Here is a 22,848-nt window from a genome sequence, read left to right on the forward strand (position 1 = left end):
GAGGTGGAGTTTAATCTCTCCCTCCTACTTGAGTGTGGACTGGATTTATGGCCTTCCTTCCAAGGAATAAAGTATGGAAAAAGAAAAAAATTATAACTTTAGTGTGAAAAAAGCTGGTGACCATTTCTGTAAATTGCATTAACTATCATCATAGATAATGTTCACCATAAATCCGTGGGTTTTTTTCAACGTCCTAACTTCCAACACTAAAAACCACCTTTCTGGTTGCCACAAGAATTCCATTCTTAATCCTTAGTAAAGTCAGGTGCTTAGCTATTCTGCTTTAGCCTCATACTTTTCTTGGTTATTTTGGTCTATAGTGCTCAGTCACTGCCTGGCTCTTCTCCACTGGCCCATCTCGGAATGTCATGCTTGATCAAATAAGTGACAGAGGCCCTCTCTAATCAGTTTACTTACATAGAGCCCAATGTTAGCTTTACCAGTTTATATAATCCTGCATATACATATCCTCACAGTGAATAACTTGTATCTATAAAAAAGACAATGTACTAAAGGAATATCAAATATTACTTACTTTCCTTTAGGAATATCAGTTATTTAGTAAATATAGAAAATAATAAAGTTATATATGAATTTATAAAAGTAATTAAAAATAAATTTATAATTACATTATTTACGTTTAAACAGAAACCAAAAGTATTGTAGTAACAGTATTCAACAACCACAAACAGACACATAGATATACCCTCAGGGACATTTTTGTGTTTACCTCTTTCACCCCTGGGTCTTGGAAGTATTGATTAAAATAGGATGTAAAAGGTAAATTTGCAGATGCTGAGAGTAGTTAAACTGATCTACCTAATATAAAGTTCAAAAAGGAAACAGAAGAGTCAGAATTTGCTGGGATTTTAACTAAAAAGAACATGTAGCAGGCTGGCACTCTGAGGAAGCCTGAAAACAAGTTGGAGCAGCTCGTATGATGAATGGGACTAGCAGGAGATAGGTGAGAGGGAAGTTTCAGGACATTTTCCAGCGTCTCATACTGTTTTCCTCCCTCCTTACCATCACTATTGAGACTTCGACACATAATTAAATCACTTTCCAAACTTTTGTCAAAGTAACACATGTAAAATAGTCAAATTAAATGGTGCCTAAAGATTTGTAATGTTCCCAGATACACTCCCCAATACTACTTCCTAGAGGCAATCACTTTAACTCTTCTATTTCTTCCAGTAGTTATGTCCATATTTCTATATATGTCTTGCTATTTCTTATCAATTTTAGATATTATCTAAAAACTACCATTTATTATCATAATAGCTAACTTTAACGTATATAATTCTAAGTGAATTTTATATATTATTCATTTACTACGCACCACCACCAAGTAATGAAGTATATTTTTTATTATGTCCATTTCACTAATGACAAAACTGAAGCACAGAGAGGTTAATTATCTTGCCCAGGGTTACAGAGTTTACAGAGCTGCTAAGGATTTAAACTCCTGAGCCTTACTCTTAACTACAGCATTCTATAACTACAGCCTCTCGTAATAAATGAAAATTTAGCTTTCTTACAACACTCCTTACCCTTACATCTTCTAATATTTTTAGTTAAATCAATAAACAGTATTTACATAATTAATGCCTACATATACGTAGTTCACAAAACGCCAAGCAATTTAACACAACGTTTCTTTCTTGTAAAGTATTTTTGTTATTCTTGAGATAACTGTTTTGTTTTTATCCTTAAGTAATTTTCTATATGCATATACCTACTCTTTGAAATGCTCCATCATATCACCTCCATTTCATCCACTCCATCAAGTCTTCTTTTCTCAAAGCCCCCTCCTAGAGCCTATCCAAATGGTTTTCAATCATTTTTTAGGGGAAGTCATCAAATTGGCCTATTCTTTTATTGAAAACAGTATGCTGAGATTAAGCACAAGGCAGCCAAGTATGATTGACTTAGATTAAGATTGTAAAGTTCCTTGGAACTTTAAGGAAAAACAATATGTATGTACTTGTACATACATAAAATACATTTATAGCACACACAATTATGGATGAATCATCTAAACTGTGAATTAACTATGAAGGAAGGAAGGAAGGGAAGGAGGGAGAGAAGGAGGAGAAAGTGGGGGAGGGGGTATGGAGGACAAGAGAGGAATGAAGAAAAAAAGGAACAAATAAGAGATATGAAAACATTAAAACTGCCACAAATCTATGAAAACACCTACATTTTAAAAGCCATCTTATGTCTGGAACCATACAACAATGAAAAGGCCCCATACTATGCATATGGCAAAATGAAAACAGCACTCAACATCAAAAGTCAAGTTTTAGCCACAACTGTTATGGCCAGTAAGCTATCATTTTATGTAAATTTGAGCTGCACCGTGTTGTATGTTTAAACGCAGTAAAATAATGCTAGTGATTAAAGTGTCACAATCCTGACAAAAGCATGTTGTTAACACTGAAAAAAAAAAAGGCTGCCCAACAAATGAAATATTTAACAATTTGCAATAAAAGAATAATTGCTCCATCATTTGGAAAAGGAAAGTGACAGATTAATATACTTTAATGTCTTTGGTAAAGTCTTCAAGTGGTATACACCTCAGAAATTTAAGAAAAAATTATTCCTCCTTCAAAAGCCTGGAAGAGTTTTAACTTCAGTTTACAGTAAACCCATTTTTGTACCATGCATCAACTAGTTTGGTATTGATGATAATTTCTGGTTTTCTATGATCTCCTTCGCTCCTCTCTTCATTACTGTAGTTAATCAAGAGTTACTAACATACATACACACTAGCACATGCATAATTCTCACCAACATATGAAATTATTAACTAAAAAGTCTTTCTATACAACACGTACACATATTTTTATATATTTATTTTTATATATACATGTAAAACATACATATTTGTTCTATTCACTTAAAGAAGTAAAAAATTCATTTTACGCATTCATTTTATAACACTAAAATGCTGAGCATTATCTCTGCCCTAACAAGAAAAGACATCAAAGGATACAAGCTATGACCAGAATTTAAAAAGCAATAATTTCTTAGCTCTCTACTCACAAAATCTTTTTTTCCTCTATACAAAATTGTTGGAGTTCTAAACTTCTATATATTCAATATTCATTATACAATTCAGTAATGTACTTTCTATGAAATAACACCATTTTATGAAATAACACATTTTTTGTCTGTCTATAAAGCATATGATACTATACTATCATATAATATATAAAAGAAACTATTTTTTTCCCAAAGAGAGCATTTATCATCAATTTATTTTCAAAAATGCTGAAGAGCTGAAAGGGATGAATATGTTCATCTCTATGCTTCCTCTTGTATCCTAATATTCTATCTGAAATTGTGTATTTTATAACATCTTACCTCTGCTGGATGCTGAATTATGTACAAGTGGGTAGAGATGTGTAGAGGATGCACTGGTAGAAACGGACACAAACACACTTTCTGAGGTCGGCTAAAGGGCAGAAAAAAAATGAAAACCTGTATGTTTAAAATAAAATTATATACCAATAACCTAAAATTTGAACATAATCTCACTTTATTATATAGATTTGCTAAAGCTGCATTCTTTAAAATGATACCAAGAATGAATTTAATCAATCATATTTTCAATATGAGAATTTGAAAAAAGACTCAAGTAAATTTTTTACCATCCACATAGATCAAAGTACCTCAAAAAATCTTGCCTTAATTATCTTCAATGGAAGAATACTCATAAGTCACCACCATGGTCTTTTTATTCATGAAGAAACACTTCTAATAATTTGCATTCCAAATCAAGAACAGATCTCATGTCAAAGAGAAACCTGGCAATTGATCTAAATCATCTGAAGTTGGAGAGAACAAAATGATGATAAAATATTAGAATATAATTACCACCTAGAAGAGAGTTCTAATCAAACTTAGCCATCAGTCAACATGGAGAGCTTACCAATTGTGAGAAGAAACCCAAACGGGCCACCAAAATATTTTTGGCTAGAATTATATCCACAGAACGCCAGTCTATCCATTTGTTTTCCCTTTTGTTATTGTTTACTTTGTTGTTTTTGTTTTAGTTACTTTTTAGTGCTTTACTATTGTTTCAAAAATACTTATTACAAAATTCAGATGGAATAAAAGGGTATACTTCCCATCTCAGTCCTCCAGTCTGGTGCATTCTCTTCCCTAAGGACAACCAGTGCTTAGTTTCTTGTGTGTCCTTCCAAAGGTATTGAAGGAATATACATGGATAGTTTACCATTATATCCCATATTTAATATGTGTGTTTATAATATGAAATTCAACAAACGGCCAGATACAGTATATGATGGAAGTAAATTTTCACAATGGATCACTATTATAGGCAGATGTTACATGCCATTACAATAGTACACAAGTGAATGTTATATTAAAGGGAATTCCCAACAGCATACTTGCTACTAGAAAACTGATCACTATCAACTGTTTCCTCAATTTTACTCATGTTGAGTTATAGCCTAAGGTAAGAAATACTTATATTAATAAAACACAGTGCAAGTAAATTGGTTCAATTATATCTACCACCTCATTCTACAAGAAACTGTCAAACCTTTGCTCCTGCTGAAGAAATCATCTAGACAATATCTTACGCAAAGGTAGAAATGTATTGTACAACATGACCCCACTTGCCCTCTCCACCAATGAACCCAGAGTGGATGATTAACCAAAGGAAAATCAATATACTTGTTTTCCAGTGATGTCTGAAATGATTCCGTGTGACTACTCAGTCCTACAATGGGTTCCTTCTCAGGAATGTGAGATTTATAGGAATGGAGAGTCTTTCAGCGGTCCCAAGAAGACCACTTAAACATAAGTAAACACCGGAGCAGTGACTGATGGAACTACGTATACTGACAAACAGATCAAGGGCTGCAATTAGAAAGGATTTCCCATTCAATAGGAGGAGGAAGAGAATGAGATACATTAGAATTCTAAAAGTTTAAGTTTCTGATTTTTTTTAAAGATTTTTTTGATGTGGACCATTTTTTTTAAAGTCTTTATTGAATTTGTTACAACACTGCTTCTGCTTTATGTTCTGGTCCCTTGGCCCCGAGGCACGTGGGATCTTAGCTCCCCAACCAGGGATTGAACCCACAACCCCTGCATTGGAAGGCAAAGTCTCAACCACTGGACCGTCAGGGAAGTCCCTAAGTTTCTGATATTTTTATATGAAACTCTGCATATGACTGCAATGCATGATCAGATGTCAGTAAAATTCTTTTATAAAATGTAATTTAAGATCAGATGAAGCCATTTTTTAAAAATCAGAATTTAACTGGATATCAACTTACATATTTATAAATTATATGATTCTAAGAATATGAAAGAATGCAAAAATGTCATATGTCTTATGCAGGAAGCATCCACATATCAGCAGGGCCAAAGAACTGCAAAATCCAACAAGTAAACAAGCTGAGTGAAAGCTGTAGATTTCTGTGGGTAGCAGAAAACTAGGTAAAATAAACAGTTAAAATAACATCTTTAGTTCATGACATATATAGTAATTATAAAGGTCCTTAGTATGACAGTTAGGATAGTGCAAAGAACTGCTTTAGCTATTGATAGCTCTGGGTTTCATGTCTGACCAAAACCTCTGTTCATGGGGGGAAAAAAAGTTACCTGGGATAGTAATTTCTTTACTGGAAGGACATGTTTGATCTTTAGGAAGATTTAGAATTAAGTAGTAATTTCTTTACTGGAAGGACATGTTTGATCTTTAGGAAGATTTAGAATTAAATAGTTTGGAGAGTTCTGCTTCCAGGATAACAGGGAAAGTTGCTTCAGAGACCCACACTCCAGTGAAACAAGCAAAAATGACAAATACTGTTTTATAAAACCACCATTTAAAGTCTCTGGAGGGACTTCCCTGGTGGACAAGTGGTAAAGAAGCCGCCTTCCAATGCAGGGGACGCGGGTTCAATCCCTGGTCAGGGAACTAAGATCCCACATGCCATGGGGCAACTAAGCCCACATGCCACAACTGCTGCGCTCGTGTGCCTCAACTAGAGGGCCTGTGTGCCACAAACCACAGAGCCCACGCACTCTGGAACCCGCGTGCCACAACTAGAGAAGAGTAAACCCACACGCCACAACTAGAGAGAAGCCCACGCACCACAACAAGAGAGAAACCCGCACGCCACAACAAAGAGCCCGCACGCCACAAACAAAAGATTCCACGTGCCTCAACGAAGTTCCCACGTGCTGCAACTAAGACCCAACACAGCCAAAATTAATAAAATAAACAAATAAATAATAAATAAATCTTTTTTAAAAGAACTTAAAACAATAAAGTCTCTGGAAATTGTCCTAAGGGCATATTCAAATGAAGAAACATTATTCAAGAAAATCTATGAAAACTTGGTATTGGGATAGTTTGTGGCATTTGAGCCATAAACCATTTACTACCTTGCCCCAGTTTAGGTTGACAGAAACTCCACTCCAGGTAAGTGTGGCCAAGAGAACAGAGCTTCCTCTCAGCTTTCAATCAAGACTTACCATATGTCACAGAGAAAGGTAGACCATCAGCATCTCTCATCCTTCCAACTCCAAATTGAAGAAAATAAATTCCTGGTGAGTGTGGCCAACAGAGCAGTCTCCCTTCCTCCACCCAGCCTCCACTTAAAAAACAGAAGCTGTACCACAGTGCAGTAGGCTGAAAATGCTGGGACCCCAACTGTTCTCACCCCAGTTCACTCGTAGGACAGAAGTTCAACACCAGAAGCAGCAAGTCAGAGGCTACTGACTAGACCTGTGCCCAGAACAGTGACTCAGAGAATCCACGTTGGAGGAGAGGCAGACTATAAGAGAGCTCTGAAGCTCTCCCTAAAGTAACTGACTTTATTTGAAATGGAGTGTGAGAAGTTCAAGCCTAAGGGTGCTCTCAAAAACAATAACTCTTCTTAATTAAGAGCAACAGCTAAATCATAGGCCAGCTAGTTCATCAGAAAGAACCATGGAAAGAGACAGCTAAGAAGAACACACATGCAGTCAGAAAAAAACTCAGAGTGGCCTCAAAAACTACCCCTCTCCAAATTTAACTGGATCAGACTGCTGAGCAATTTATTCTCCAGGGCACTGTATCGAAATGATAAAATGATCAACTGATAATTAGTGGAGCCTACTGGACAGGATGCAATACCAAAAGAAGAAGGCAGCTTAAAAGAAAGATGTTGTAAAGAGATACTCAAAGATAATCTACTAAAATCATTGTAATACTGGTGGTGTTTGCACAACTTTGCTAATATTACAGAAAACCTCTAAATTATACACTTTAGTAGGATAAATGCCATGGTCTGTGAATCGTATCTTAATAAAGCTGGTTTTTTAAAAAATATAAAAATGCAATGAAAAAAGAACGTTCAACCTAATTAGTAAGAAAGAGGCATTTTACCACTATTTGACATCACGTTATGTTAAGGTGGGTTTCCTTCTCTACAATGTAAGCTACCTAAGAGCCAAGGACTTGACCTACTTTCTTCACTTTTATATCCCAGCACCTAGCATAGTAAGCTATCAATAAATACTGTTGAATACATGAGGGAATACCTTTGCATTCCCTCTTACCTTGACCTTGAAATTCCTTTCTCCTCCTATACAATTTCTTATCCTATCCTTTCATTTTCTTACATATCAAATACTGATCTCTCCTTCACTTCCTCTCTAGTACTAAAGCAATTAGTTTGTATTATAAATGAAATTCAGAGTCCCAGATCTTCCTTTGACATTTTTGTTGTTTCGTTTCCTTTTGGCCACAACGTCCAGCTTGCAGGACCTTAGTCCCCCAACCAGGGATCAAACCTGGGCCCTGGCAGTGAAAGCTCCAAGTCCTAACCACTGGACCACTAGGGAATTCCCTCAGATCTTCCTTTGTTATCATTTGTGATCTTTCTGGTAAGCAATACCATATAGGGAGAAAAAGTATTTACTGAAGAAAATATTTACTTAAAAAAAAAACAGCTAAGCACTTTATGTACAAACATTGTTAACTGTGATTTAAGCTAAACCTAATTGTTTTGGTTTATGCTTTAACATGCTCATAAAATATCACTACCCATTTATTTTAAAGCATGTCCCCTTTATTAACCCCCTTATTAATTAATTAAGAATTTTGCTTATTTGTTATTAACAGCAATTTTTCTCATACTTTCCTACTCCACAATTGTCTGCATGTACTATGCTGGTGACTAGCTATCCAAATGTTAAACCATCTCTTACCAAACTAGTGAATAAGTGCAGAGAAATTGCTCTCCTCAATTTAAAATCTTTTTCCAAAAGAATAAAATACCTAGGAATAAACTTAACAAAGGAGGTGAAAGATCTGTATATTGAAAACTACAAGACATTAATGAAAGGAAATGCAGAACACACAAATAAATGGAAAGATATTCTGTACTCGTGGATTGGAAGAATTAACATTTTTTAAATGTCCATACTACCCAAAGCAATCTACAGATTCAATGCAAACCCTATCAAAATTCCAATGACATTTTTCACAGGAATAGGACCAAAATTCCTTAAATTTGTATGGAACCATTAAACCAAACAGCCAAAGCAATCTTGAGAAAGACAAATAAAGCTAGAGGCATCGTGCGCCTTGATTTCAAACTATACTAACAAAGCCCTAGTATTTAAACAGTATTATACTGACATAAAAACAGACATAGATCAACAGGACAGAACACAGAGCCTAGAAATATACCCATGCATGTATGGTCAATTAATTAACAACAAAGGAGCCAAGAATATACAATGGGGAAAGGACAGTCTCTTCTAAATGGTGTTAGGAAGGTTGGGCATACAGATGAAATGAAAATGGACTACTATCTTATACCATACACAAAAATCAATTCAAAATGGTTTAAAGACTTGAGTGTAAGGCTGGAAACCATAAAACTCCTAGAAGAAAATATAGGCAGTAAGCTCCTTGACTTAGGTCTTGGTAATGATTTTTTTAATCTGACACCAAAAGCAAAAGCAAAAGCAGAAATAAACAAGTGGGACTACATCAAACTAAAAAGCTTCTGCACAGAAACAGAAACTATCAACAAAATGAAACAACAACCGACACACTGGGAGAAAATATTTGAAAATCATATATCTCATAAGGGGATATAAAGAACTCATACAACTCAAGAGTAAAAAAAAAAAACAATCCAATTGAAAAATGGGCATAAAATCTGAACAGACATTTTTCTAAAGAAGATATACAGATGGCCAACGGGTACATGTAAAGATGCTCTACATCATTAATCATCAGGGAAATGCAAACCAAAACCACAATGAGATATCACCTCACCTCTGTTAGAATGGCTACTGTCAAGGAGAATAGCAATAAATGCTGGAGAAGGTGTGGAGATAAGGGAACCCTCCTACACTGTTGGTGCAAATATAAATTGGTGCAGCCACTATGGAAAACAGTATGGAGATTCCTTAAAAAAATAAAAATAGAACCGCTATATGATCCAGCAATTCCCCTTCTGGATATTTATCTAAAGAAAATGAAAACACTAAATCAAAAAGATATCTGCATTACCATGTTGAGTGCAGAATTATTTATAATAGCCAAGATATGGAAACAAAGTGTCCATCAGTAGGTGAATGGATAAAGAAATTGTGATATATATACAATGGAATATTATTCAGCCATAAAAAAAGAATGAAATCTTGCCATTTGTGACAACATGGATGGACCTCCAGGGCATTATGCTAAGTGAAATAAGTCAGACAGAGAAAGATTAATACCATATGATCTCTCTTTATATATGGAATCTTTAAAAAAAACGTAACAAAACAAAAAAACCTAAGCTCATAGATACAGAGAAAAGATTGGTGGCTGCCAGAGGCAGGGGATGGAAGGGGGAGAAATGGATGAACTGTTTTTGTATTTTTTAGTTTAAAAAAATTGAACAAAAAAGTAAGTAAAATTTTTAAATAAAAATAAAATATTTTTCCAAAGAAAAAAAAAATCTCCCTACATTCAAACTTAATCCTTGAAGGCTTAAATATTTCAAGTCAATAATGGATTAAATAATTTATAAATCCAACAAAATTTTATTCAAACATTTACTGTACATCTTAACTATGTACCAGACGTTAAGCACTTGGGACAATAAAAGAGAGAAAGATTACTGCCCTTATTGAATGTGTATGTTTTCACTGTGCCAGAAAAAAATTTTTTAAAAGTTCCTTGCTTCCTATGAACTATTATGGATGATAGGAAAAAAACAGATCAGATAACTACACATCGAACCTTATTATTTATCATTATTTATAAATAATGAACATTCATCTTAAAATAAAAATCAAACTACTTTTACAATTTATATAGATCTAAGGAAGAAAATTTAATATCTGAATAAATATCAACAGGTAAATTGGGTATAGGTTTAGGGAATAACTATTAAGATATGTCACTGACAATATCATTGTCTTGCTATGTGATCCTGACTGTGTCAGAGGTTTTCAATTTCCTTCTTCATAGAACTAGTAATAAGATACCAAGAAAGTTCTGGTGAATAACTACTGAATCACAGGCAAATGTAATAAAAATGTAATTTTTCAACTAACTTATAACAGAATGACCAAAGTAAGAGCTGAGATTTTTTTCCCTCTTCAACACTTACAACACATTGAAAATGTATTGTAAATACTGTTCTCTATCACTGGGGTTTATCTTCTTTAAAATCTATACAACCAATTAATGTTCATTATATTCTTAACATATAAATGGAATTTTCAAATAATTTCCCTGAACAAATTTTATGAAATAAGCTTTTTCTTCTTTTCTCAATAAGGTTGTAGAAATAAATACGTAGGCTTCCTGTCAGACTAGGACTGACTGGCTTCTGAAGTGAATGCTGTAAAACAGGGGTAATCTGTCACTCTGGGTATGCTATCTTTGACAGCCTGTAGGGAAATAAAATTATATCTGACATATGACTAGAGATGCTAAAACTTACAAAAACATCTTCCAAAAGTTTAATTAATATTTAAAAGTTTAATTAATTTCTAACATAATATTCACTGAAAGCTATTTTTCTCATAGTACTAATAGGGCATACTTTAAAGATTAGTGAATACGGGACTTCCCTGGTGGCGCAGTAGATAAGAATCCGCCTGCCAATGCAGGAGACACGGGTTTGATCCCTGGTCGGGGAAGATCCCACATGCCGCGGAGCAACTAACCCCATGCGCCACAACTACTGAGCCTGTGCTCTAGAGCCCACATGCCACAACTACTGAGCCCATGTGCTGCAACTGCTGAAGCCCACGCGTCTAGAGCCCGTGCTCCACAATAAGAGAAGCCACTGCAAAGATAAACCCACACAATGCAACAAAGAGTAGACACCACTTGCCACAACTAGAGAAAGCCCACACGCAGCAACAAAGACCCAACATAGCCAAAGTAAATAAAATTAAATCTTAAAAAAAAAAGATCAGTGAATAGATTTACAAGAATCACTATCTTTAAAAGAATTTCTTTTACCCACTAAACAAAAGCAAATGTAGAGCCCAGAAAGATAACGCACCTCAAGTTTTCCAACACTCAACAAAAAATTTTTAGTCCCATAGACTGAAAAAGCAAAGAACAAAGAGTTTCATCACTTTTCAATAGATCAGTTGAATAGATACACTGCATTACACATAAAAATGGCAACAACTTTCTAATTTTAAAACAGACTTTGAAAAACGAAATGCCACAGTGCCCTCTACTGTCACTTTAAAGAAACTTAAATAATCTGTAAAATAAACTCTAGGTTTTACATTTTTGAAACTATATCCAATATAATCAATGAAAGAAGAAACAGCTTTTCGTTATTAATATTATAATAAAATTTCATCTCATAAAGAGAAGCAATCTCAACCATGTATGATTGCTTCAAGTGTAAAAGAAATGATATTCTCATAACCCCTTAAATCTGTTTTTTATCACTACATTATTTTATTTTATAAATGCCTTCAGGAGTAGAGGAACAACAGACTTAGAAAAAAAATCACTGTTATAGGAGAGGAAGTAACTCTCTAAAGATAATAAATACCTTTAAATGAGACATATTGACCTAGGCACGCTTAGAAGAGTGGTGTCCAAAGTGAGTTAAGTAAAATATCCCAATGAGGTGCAAAAAGATAGTATCAATATTATCACTTCTATTTATAATTAAACAACTAATATTTAGTACATAGAATAACACTCCCTCTGTGAGATGGTGTATCACATGGTAATGTGTCAGGATATGCAGTATCCTAATAGAAAAGGAGGAGTTTCATAACATGAAGTGTTAACAACAGCACCCACAAAGAAACTATATATACCCACAAAGAGTCTATACTGAAGAAATTCTAATTACATAATCACAAATAAATAAGTATATGGCAGAGCTGTTCCTTTCTTACTGCTACTTCAAACTCTTCATTAGAGTTAATAAATCTAATCAGATGACGATAACTTTAAAAAGTAGAAATTATAAAGATTATTTGAACTATGAAATCACATCTTACTATCAGTAAGTTACTATCATAAACCTTACTGTAAGTATATATTATGTCTCAAAAATACTAAATAATAAGACTAGGACCCCATCACAATTAGCAAAACATTTTTAAATAGTTTATTTCACCATTATCTCTTCCCTTTTTATCTATGTTTTTTTATGGTTTAAGAGGCAAGTCATACATTAATATATGATAAATGTATATTATCATAGATAAATATGTATACCTATTAGAACTACATCCTAAATATTTTAACCAACTGTGGTATGTATTCAAAATAATTTAGAGATCACTGGCCTAGAGATAAGCTTGTTCCTACTATAAGATCTATAACTAGGAAAAATTTTAGTAAGTGTTATTATATTAAAGAAGCCTTCAGGGCTTCCCTGGTGGCGCAGGGGTTGAGAGTCCGCCTGCCGATGCAGGGGACATGGGTTCGTGCCCCAGTCCGGGAAGATCCCACGTGCCGCGGAGCAGCTGGGCCCGTAAGCCATGGCCGCTGAGCCTGCGCGTCCAGAGTCTGTGCTCCGCAACGGGAGAGGCCACAACAGTGAGAGGCCCTTGTACTGCAAAAAAAAAAAAAAAAAAAAGAAAAAAAGAAGCCTTCAGAGGAGCCAGATGCTTGGAAAACAAAAGCCTTGTGTCCAGAGAGATGACTATATACAGCATCTATATAAAGCCCCTACTAGAGCTGCAATGACAAAGTGACAGGTCAACTGAGAATCTTGTCATAAAGTAATCATCTATAGTCAGTTATCCTATTATTTACTTTGTCTTCTTATATCAAAATAAAACAAATATAAAAAAATAAACATCTTTCTTAATAGCAAGTTAAGTAAATCACTCTTTGCTCTACAAACTCTTATTTTATACTTTCATAATTTGTCTTAAATATTTATTACATAGACATGTTTTCCCTCACATTCAATTCACTATGAATTCTAGAGGAAACAATTTCTTAATTGTTTTTCTATGACCGAAGCTGTGCCTTTACTGGATAATGAATTAATAATGATTGAATGAATAAAGACTACCCATATGATTCATCAAATTAAGCCTCCAGATCCATGTGCAGCAGAATTCTATGCTCCTTAGCCATTGGTCAACTAAAGGGGACAGCATGAATGGCCATCCTGACAAGCAAGGAGTCAGAGGTTAAATTGTTCCAAGGACCAGCTATATCTCAGTAGAGATATTTTACAAAGAATAGCATAGAATGAAGGGACCATGTTACTAGAAAACATCTTCATTTTCTTTATTCTTTCTTTTCCTTTCCCTTGCCTAAAAGCTGTCTATATTTTAAAATGCAGATTTGGAATACCTGATTTATTATGGAAATATTCCTCCTAAATTTATATAAAGGTCCATTTCTTCAAAAGAGCAAAAGAGAATTGAGAACTTTCTTTGATATAACAGACAAAAATATATAAGGTTTAAGATAGGCTTACTTTACTACATAAGAGAACACAAGAATGGTATGAATAAGCCACCGATTTTGATGTCCCTTAAAAAGTATTTTTCATCAATGGAATATTTATTTGTAGCTGGAAAGTGCGTATTTTAAAAGCCCTAGGATTATAAAATCTCCATCATGAGGCAATTTAATTATGGTGACCTGCAACATTAACACATGCAAAGTTATTTACTTGCCCTTAATCTCTGAATCTAGAAAAACTACCCAAACAGGGAAGAAGATGACTACAAAATAAACCAATTTTGTAAATAATAATAATGATAATTCATGGAGGAGAAAAAGAACGAGGGAGGAGGGAGAAAAAGAGGGGAAGGAAGAGGAGGAAAGAGAAAAAGATAAGAGATGAGAACAAGGAGGAAAGGGAAAGAGGAAGAATTTAACAACTGCACAATTTTGTGCAAATGTGCATATGCTATAGGCACTATGCTAAACACTTTACCTTCATTTAATTCTTACAAAACCTGTCAAACGAAGGTAGTATTATTGCCCTAATTTACAGATGAAGAAACCAAGGCTATGAAAGGTTAAATAACTTTCTCAAGAGAAAACAGAGCTGGGGCTAGAACCCAGTTCTAATTCCAAAGTGTATGCCCTTAATCAATACATTTTGTTGATTCCATATAAGCATTTAATGTGAATAAAAAGTCTTAACATAACTCTGTAGTGCTTCCCTAGGTCCCAGAAGGCCTAGCACTAAAATTAAAATATTTGATGATAAATAAACCTAACAGGCTGAAAGAGACAAAGAAGAAGCAAAAAGTCAAAGTCAAAGAAAGGTCAAAGAAAGAACATTCCATCCAAAAGCAGGAGAATACACATTCTTTTCAAGTGCATATGGAACATTCTCCAGGATAAATCACATGCTAGGCCACAAAACAAGTCTCTACAAATTTAAGATGACTGAAACCATATCAAGCACCTTTTCTAAACACAAAGGTATGAGACTAAAAATCAAGTACAATAAAAAAAAAATTGCAGAAAACACAAACACATAGAAACTTAATATGCTACCAATGTGTCACTGAAGAAATCAAAGAGAAAAGCAAAAAATATCTGGAGACATATGAAAATGGAAAACACAACAATTCAAAATTTATGGGAAACAGCAAAAACAGTTCTAAAAGGAAGGTTTATAGCAATACAAGCCTACCTCAGGAAATAAGAAAAATCTCAAAAAATCAATCTAGCCTTACATCTAAAGGAAGTAGAAAAAGAACAACAAACAAAACCCAAAGTTAGATTCAGGAGAAGATGGTGGAAGAGTAGGATGCAGAGATCATCTTCCTCCCCACAGATACATCAGAAATACATCTACACATGGAACTGCTCCTACAGAACACCCACTGAATGCTGGCAGAAGACCCCAGACTTCCCAAAACGCAAGAAACTCCCCACGTACCTGGGTAGGGCAAAAGAAAAAAGAAAAAACAGAGACAAAAGAATAGGGACAGGACCTGCACTAGTGGGAGGGAGGTGTGAAGGAAGAAAGGTTTCCACACACTAGAAGCCCCTTCGTGGGCAAAGACTGCGGGTGGTGGAGGGGGGAAGCTTCAGAGCCACGGAGGAGAACACAGCAACAGGGGTGCAGAGGGCAAAGCTGAGAGATTCCCGCACAGAGGATCGGTGCCAACCGGCACTCACCAGCCCAAGAGACTTGTCTACTCACCTGCCAGGACGGGCAGGGGCTGGGAGCTGAGGCTTAGGCTCTGGAGTTTAGATCCCAGGGAGAGGACTAGGGTTGGCGGCGTGAACTCAGCCTGAAGGGGTTAGTGCGCCACGGCTAGCCAGGAGGGAGTCTGGGGAAAAGTCTGGAGCTGCCGAAGAGACGAGACCTTTTCTTGCCTCTTTGTTTCCTGGTGCGTGAGGAGAGGGTATTAAGAGCCCTGCTTAAAGGAGCTCCAGAGATGGGCGCGAGCCGCGGCTATCAGCGCGGACCCCAGAGACGGGCATGAGACGCTAAGGGTGCTGCTGCAGCCACCAAGAAGCCTGTGTGCAAGCACAGGTCACTGTCCACATCTCCCCTCCTGGGAGCCTGTGCCTCCCGCCACTGCCAGGGTCCCGGGATCCAGGGACAACTTCCCCGGGAGAACACACGGTGCACCTCAGGCTGCTGCAACATCACGCTGGCCTCTGCTGCCACAGGCTCGCCCTGCATCCGTACCCCTCCCTCCCCCCGGCCTGAGTGAGCCAGAGCCCCTGAATCAGCGGCTCCTTTAACCCCGTTCTGTCTGAGCGAAGAACAGACGCCCTCTGGTGACCTACACGTAGAGGCGGGGCCAGATTCAAAGCTGAACCCTGGGAGCTGTGAGAACAAAGAAGAGAAAGGGAAATTTCTCCCAGAAGCCTCAAAAGCAGCGGATTAAAGCTCCACAATCAACTTGATGTACCCTGCATCTGTGGAATACATGAATAGACAACGAATCATCCCAAATTGAGGAGGAGGACTTTGGGAGCAAGATAGATTATATTTTCCCCTTTTCCTCTTTGTGTGTGTGTGTATGGTTATGCTTCTGTGTGAGATCTTGTCTGTATAGCTTTGCTTTCACCATTTGTCCTAGGGTTCTGTCCATCCGTTTTGTTTGTTTGTGTTGTTTTGTTTGTTTTGTTGTTCACTCTTCAAAATTTTTTTTCTTAATAATTATTTTTTATTTTAATAACTTTATTTTATTTTATCTTACTTTATTTTTTTATCTCCCTCCCTCCCTCCCTTCCTTCCTTTCTTTCTTTCTATTTATTCTCCCTTTTATCCTGAGCTGTGTGGAGGACAGTCTCTTGGTGCTCCAGCCAGGCGTCAGAGTTGTGCCAATGAGGTGGGACAGCCAGCTTCAGGACACTGGTCCACAAGAGACCTCCCAGCTCCACGTAATATCAAACGGTGAAAATCTCCCAGAGATCTCCGTCTCAACACCAACAACCAGCTTCACTCAACGATGAGCAAGCTACAGTGCTGCACACCCTATGCAAAACAACTAGCAAGACAGGAACACAACCCCACCCGTTAGCAGAGAGGCTGCCTAAAACCATAAAAAGGCCACAGACACCCCAAAACACACCACCAGACGTGGACCTGCCCACCAGAAAGACAAGATCCAGCCTCATCCACCAGAACACAGGCACTAGTCCCCTCCACCAGGAAACCTACACAACCCACTGAACCAACCTTAGCCCCTGGGGACAGACACCAAAGAAAACGGGAACTACGAACCTGCAGCCTGCGAAAAGGAGACCCCAAACACAGTAAGATAAGCAAAATGAAAAGACAGAAAAACACACAGCAGATGAAGGAGCAAGGTAAAAACCCACCAGACCTAACAAATGAAGAGGAAATAGGCAGTCTACCTGAAAAAAAATTCAGAATAATGATAGTAAAGATGATCCAAAATCTTGGAAATAGAATAGAGAAAATGCAAGAAACATTTAACAAGGACATAGAAGAACTAAAGAGGAAACAAGCAATGATGAACAACACAATAAATGAAATTAAAAATACTCTAGAAGGGATCAATAGCAGAATAACTGAGGCAGAAGAACTGATAAGTGACCTGGAAGATAAAATAGTGGAAATAACTATCACAGAGCAGAATAAAGACAAAAAAATGAAAAGAACTGAGGACACTCTCAGAGACCTCTGGGACAGCATTAAACACACCAACATTCGAATTATAAGGGTTCCAGAAGAAGAAGAGAAAAAGAAAGGGACTGAGAAAATATTTGAAGAGATTATAGTTGAAAACTTCCTTAATATGGGAAAGGAAATAGTTAATCAAGTCCAGGAAGCACAGAGAGTCCCATACAGGATAAATCCAAGGAGAAACACGCCAAGACACATATTAATCAAACTATCAAAACTTAAATACAAAGAAAACATATTAAAAGCAGCGAGGGAAAGACAACAAATAACACACAAGGGAATCCCCATAAGGTTAACAGCTGATCTTTCAGCAGAAACTCTGCAAGCCAGAAGGGAGGCATTTCATTTTGCTTATCTTACTGTGTTTGGGGTCTCCTTTTCGCAGGCTGCAGGTTCGTAGTTCCTGTTGTTTTTGGTATCTGTCCCCAGTGGCAGGACATGTTTAAAGTGATGAAGGAGAAAAACCTACAACCAAGATTACTCTACACAGCAAGGATCTCATTCAGACTTGATGGAGAAATTAAAACCTTTACAGACAAGCAAAAGCTGAGAGAGTTCAGCACCACCAAACCAGCTTTACAACAAATTCTAAAGGAACTTCCGTAGGCAAGAAACACAAGAGGAGGAAAAGACCTACAATAACAAACCCAACACAATTAAGAAAATGGGAATAGGAACATACATATCGATAATTACCTTAAGTGTAAATGGATTAAATGCTCCCACCAAAAGACACAGACTGGCTTAATGGATACAAAAACAAGACCCATATATATATGCTGTCTACAAGAGACCCACTTCAGACCTAGAGACACATACAGACTGAAAGTGAGGGGATGGAAAAAGATATTCCACACAAATGGAAATCAGAAGAAAGCTGGAGTAGCAATTCTCATATCAGACAAAACAGACTTTAAAATAAAGACTATTACAAAAGACAAAGAAGGACACTACATAATGATCAAGGAATCGATCCAAGAAGAAGATATAACAATTGTAAATATTTATGCACCCAACATAGGAGCACCTCAATACATAAGGCAAATACTAACAGCCATAAAAGGGGAAATCAACAGTAACACAATCATAGTAGGGGACTTTAACACCCCACTTTCACCAATGGACAGATCATCCAAAATGAAAATAAGGAAACACAAGCTTTAAATGATACATTAAACAAGATGGACTTAATTGATATTTATAGAACATTCTATCCAAAAACAAAAGAATACACATTTTTCTCAAGTGCTCATGGAACATTCTCCAGGATAGATCATATCTTGGGTCACAAATCTAGTCTTGGTAAATTTAAGAAAATTGAAATCGTATCAAGTATCTTTTCAGACCACAACGCTATGAGACTAGATACCAATTACAGGAAAAGATCTGTAAAAAATACAAACACATGGAGGCTAAACAATACACTACTTAATAACGAAGTGATCACTGAAGAAATCAAAAAGGAAATCAAAAAATACCTAGAAACAAATGGCAATGGAGACACCATGACCCAAAACCTATGAGATGCAGCAAAAGCAGTTCTAAGAGGGAAGTTTATAGCAATACAATCCTACCTTAAGAAACAGTAAACATCTCAAATAAACAACCTAACCTTGCACCTAAAGCAATTAGAGAAAGAAGAACAAAAACACCCCAAAGTTAGCATACGGAAAGAAATCATAAAGATCAGATCAGAAATAAATGAAAAAGAAAGGAAGGAAATGGCAGCAAAGATCAATAAAACTAAAAGCTGCTTCTTTGAGAAGATAAACAAAATTGATAAACCATTAGACAGACTCATCAAGAAAAAAAGGGAGAAGACTCAAATCAATAGAATTAGAAATGAAAAAGGAGAAGTAACAACTAATACTGCAGAAATACAAAGGATCGTGAGAGATTACTACAAGCAACTCTATGCCAATAAAATGGACAACCTGGAAGAAATCGACAAATTCTTAGAAAGGCACAACCTGCCGAGACTGAACCAGGAAGAAATAGAAAATATGAACAGACCAATCACAAGCACTGAAATTGAAACTGTGATGAAAAATCTTCCAACAAACAAAAGCCCAGGACCAGATGGCTTCACAGGCGAATTCTATCAAACATTTAGAGCAGAGCTAACACCTATCCTTCTCAAACTCTTCCAAAATATAGCAGAGGGAGGAACACTCCCAAACTCATTCTACGAGGCCACCATTACACTGATACCAGAACCAGACAAAGATGTCACAAAGAAAGAAAACTACAGGCCAATATCACTGATGAACATAGATGCAAAAATCCTCAACAAAATACTAGCAAACAGAATCCAACAGCACATTAAAAGGATCATACACCATGATCAAGCGGGGTTTATTCCAGGAATGCAAGGATTCTTCAATATATGCAAATCAATCAACGTGATACACCATATTAACAAATTGAAGGAGAAAAACCATATGATCATCTCAATAGATGCAGAGAAAGCTTTTGACAAAGTTCAACACCCATTTATGATAAAAAAAAAAAAACCTGCAGAAAGTGGGCATAGAGGGAACTTTCCTCAACATAATAAAGGCCATGTATGACAAACCCACATCCAACATCGTCCTAAATGGTGAAAAACTGAAAGCATTTCCACTAAGATCAGGAACAAGACAAGGCTGCCCACTCTCACCACTCTTATTCAACATAGTTTTGGAAGTTTAGCCACAGCAATCAGAGAAGAAAAGGAAATAAAAGGAATCCAAATCAGAAAAGAAGAAGTAAAGCTGTCACTGTTTGCAGATGATATGATTCTATACATAGAGAATCCTAAAGATGCTACGAGAAAACTACTAGAGCTAATCAATGAATTTGGTAAAGTAGCAGGATACAAAATTAATGCACAGAAATCTCTGGCATTCTTATACACTAATGATGAAAAATCTGAAAGCGAAATTAAGAAAACACTCCCATTTACCATTGCAACAAAAAGAATAAAATATCTAGGAATAAACCTACCTAAGGAGACAAAAGACCTGTATGCAGAAAATTATAAGACATTGATGAAAGAAATTAAAGATGATACAAATAGATGGAGAGATATACCATGTTCTTGGATCGGAAGAATCAACATTGTGAAAATGACTCTACTACCCAAAGCAATCTACAGATTCAATGTAATCCCTATCAAACTACCACTGGCATTTTTCACAGAACTAAAACAAAAAATTTCACAATTTGTATGGAAACACAAAAGACCCCGAATAGCCAAAGCAATCTTGAGAAGGAAAAATGGAGCTGTCACCCAGGTTATTATAGTAAAAACATTATTGTAGTCAGAGATGGAAGGAAAAAGTTAGTGCACTTACCCTGAGGATCAGAGAGATGTATTACTGGCAGCGCCCATCATATTTAACTCATCAGTCTGAGCTGTGTATATCCAAGTGGAGATGACAATACCAAAAACTCAATTAGTAGGTTCAATTTTAGCTGCCATGCTAGATTTATCAGGGGCATGAAAGAAATATTAAGATAGCAGAAAGGGTTCTGTGGTCGAGGCAATGTGGATGGATATATAGAAAAATATTTGAAAATCTTTTTATCTCCTGTAAATGCCAGAGAGTATCTGTCACAGAAGAGGCACTATTCAACCAAGTAGGCAGAATGACTCAGCCAGTTTGCATCAACCGACCTCAGTAAACAGCTACACTGATGCTGTCATGATGGGCACCTGAACAGAATGACCATAAGTAAGGAGGAAGGCCATGTATGAGCGCTACAAGTGAGGTGGATGGACCTAGAGTCTGTCATACAGAGTGAAGTAAGTCAGAAAGAGAAAAACAAATACCGTATGCTAACACATATAAATGGAATCTAAGGGAAAAAAAAGGGGTAAGACGGGAATAAAGTCACAGACCTACTAGAGCATGGACTTGAGGATATGGGGAGGGGGAAGGGTAAGCTGTGACAAAGTGAGAGAGTGGCATGGACATATATACACTACCAAACGTAAAATACATAGCTAGTGGGAAGTAGCCGCATAGCACAGCAAGATCCTTACTTATGATAATTGCTGCATTTTTTCAGTGATTTCTTTCTTTGAGGGTTTGTATTAAAGATTCAATTTCAAGTACATTAAGGGTGATATATATGCTTTGTTAACTACTCAGATAACTGTGTACCTTCAATTTTGTGGAAATTGGAACTCCTGTGCATTGCTGAGGGGAATGTAAAATGGTTGCAGCTGCTATGGAAAACAGTTTGGCAATTCCTCAAAAAGTTAAACACAGAACTACCATATGACCCAGCAATTCCACTCCTAGGTATATATCCAAAAGAATTAAAAGCAGGAACTAGAATAAATATTTGTATACCAACGTTCATGGCAACACTATTCACAATACCCAAAAAGTGGAAACAAACCAAGTGTCCATCAACAAAAGAATGGATAACAGATAAATTAAGATGGCATATACATACAATTCAGCCATAAAAATGAAATTTTGATATATGCTATAACATGGATGGACCTTGAAAGCATTATTCTTAGTGAAATGTCAGACAGAGAACAAATATTGTGTGATTATACAAAGTATCTAGAATAGGTAAATTCATAGAAACAGAAAGGAGAATAGAGATTACCAGGGGCTGGGGGGAGGAGGGGATGAGAAGATATTATTTAATGGGTACAGAGTTTATACTGGGGATGATGAAAATTTTCTGGGTATAGATAGTAGTGATAGTTACACAACATTATGAATGTATTTAATGTCACTGAATTGTACGCTTATAAATGGTTCAAATGATAAATATGTTATATACATACTAACCTGATTTTTTTAATTGACCTGCCAAATAACAGATTTACATAAACAAGTAGATCATACACATCTCTTTTTTTTAAGATTTTTTTTTTTACAGCTGTTTTAGATTCACAGCAAAATTGACAGGAAGCTACAGAGATTTTCTATATACCCCTGCCCAAAGACATGCATAGCCTCTCCATTATCAATATCTCCCATCAGAGTGGTACATTTGTTACAAATGATGAACCTACAATGACGTTTTGCATAGACTTTTAAAAATAATTTTGAACTCTCTATTGAGTCTCTGTTGAGTCACGGTCATTACATTTTTTTTCCTTTAATTCTTTGAACCTATTATAAGCGTTGCTTTGAAGTATTTTTCTACTATATCCAAAATCTGGATCCACTCAAAGACAGTTTCTATTTGCTGTTGTTTTCCCTGTATGTGAGTCACACTT

General features: G+C 36.2%; 1 protein-coding gene across 1 annotated transcript in view; it reads right to left on the reverse strand.

Annotated features, from left to right (window-relative positions):
* DTWD2 (DTW domain containing 2) overlaps positions 1 to 22,848 on the reverse strand; it is a 95,417-nt gene that overhangs the window by 64,461 nt on the left and 8,108 nt on the right. The window contains exon 2 of the mRNA XM_030869824.2: positions 3,367 to 3,457. Within this exon, the coding sequence (XP_030725684.1) occupies positions 3,367 to 3,457 (91 nt within the window). The remainder of the gene's footprint in view (positions 1 to 3,366; positions 3,458 to 22,848) is intronic.

This window comes from Globicephala melas, chromosome 3, assembly GCF_963455315.2.
Source record: "Globicephala melas chromosome 3, mGloMel1.2, whole genome shotgun sequence".
NCBI lineage: Eukaryota > Metazoa > Chordata > Mammalia > Artiodactyla > Delphinidae > Globicephala > Globicephala melas.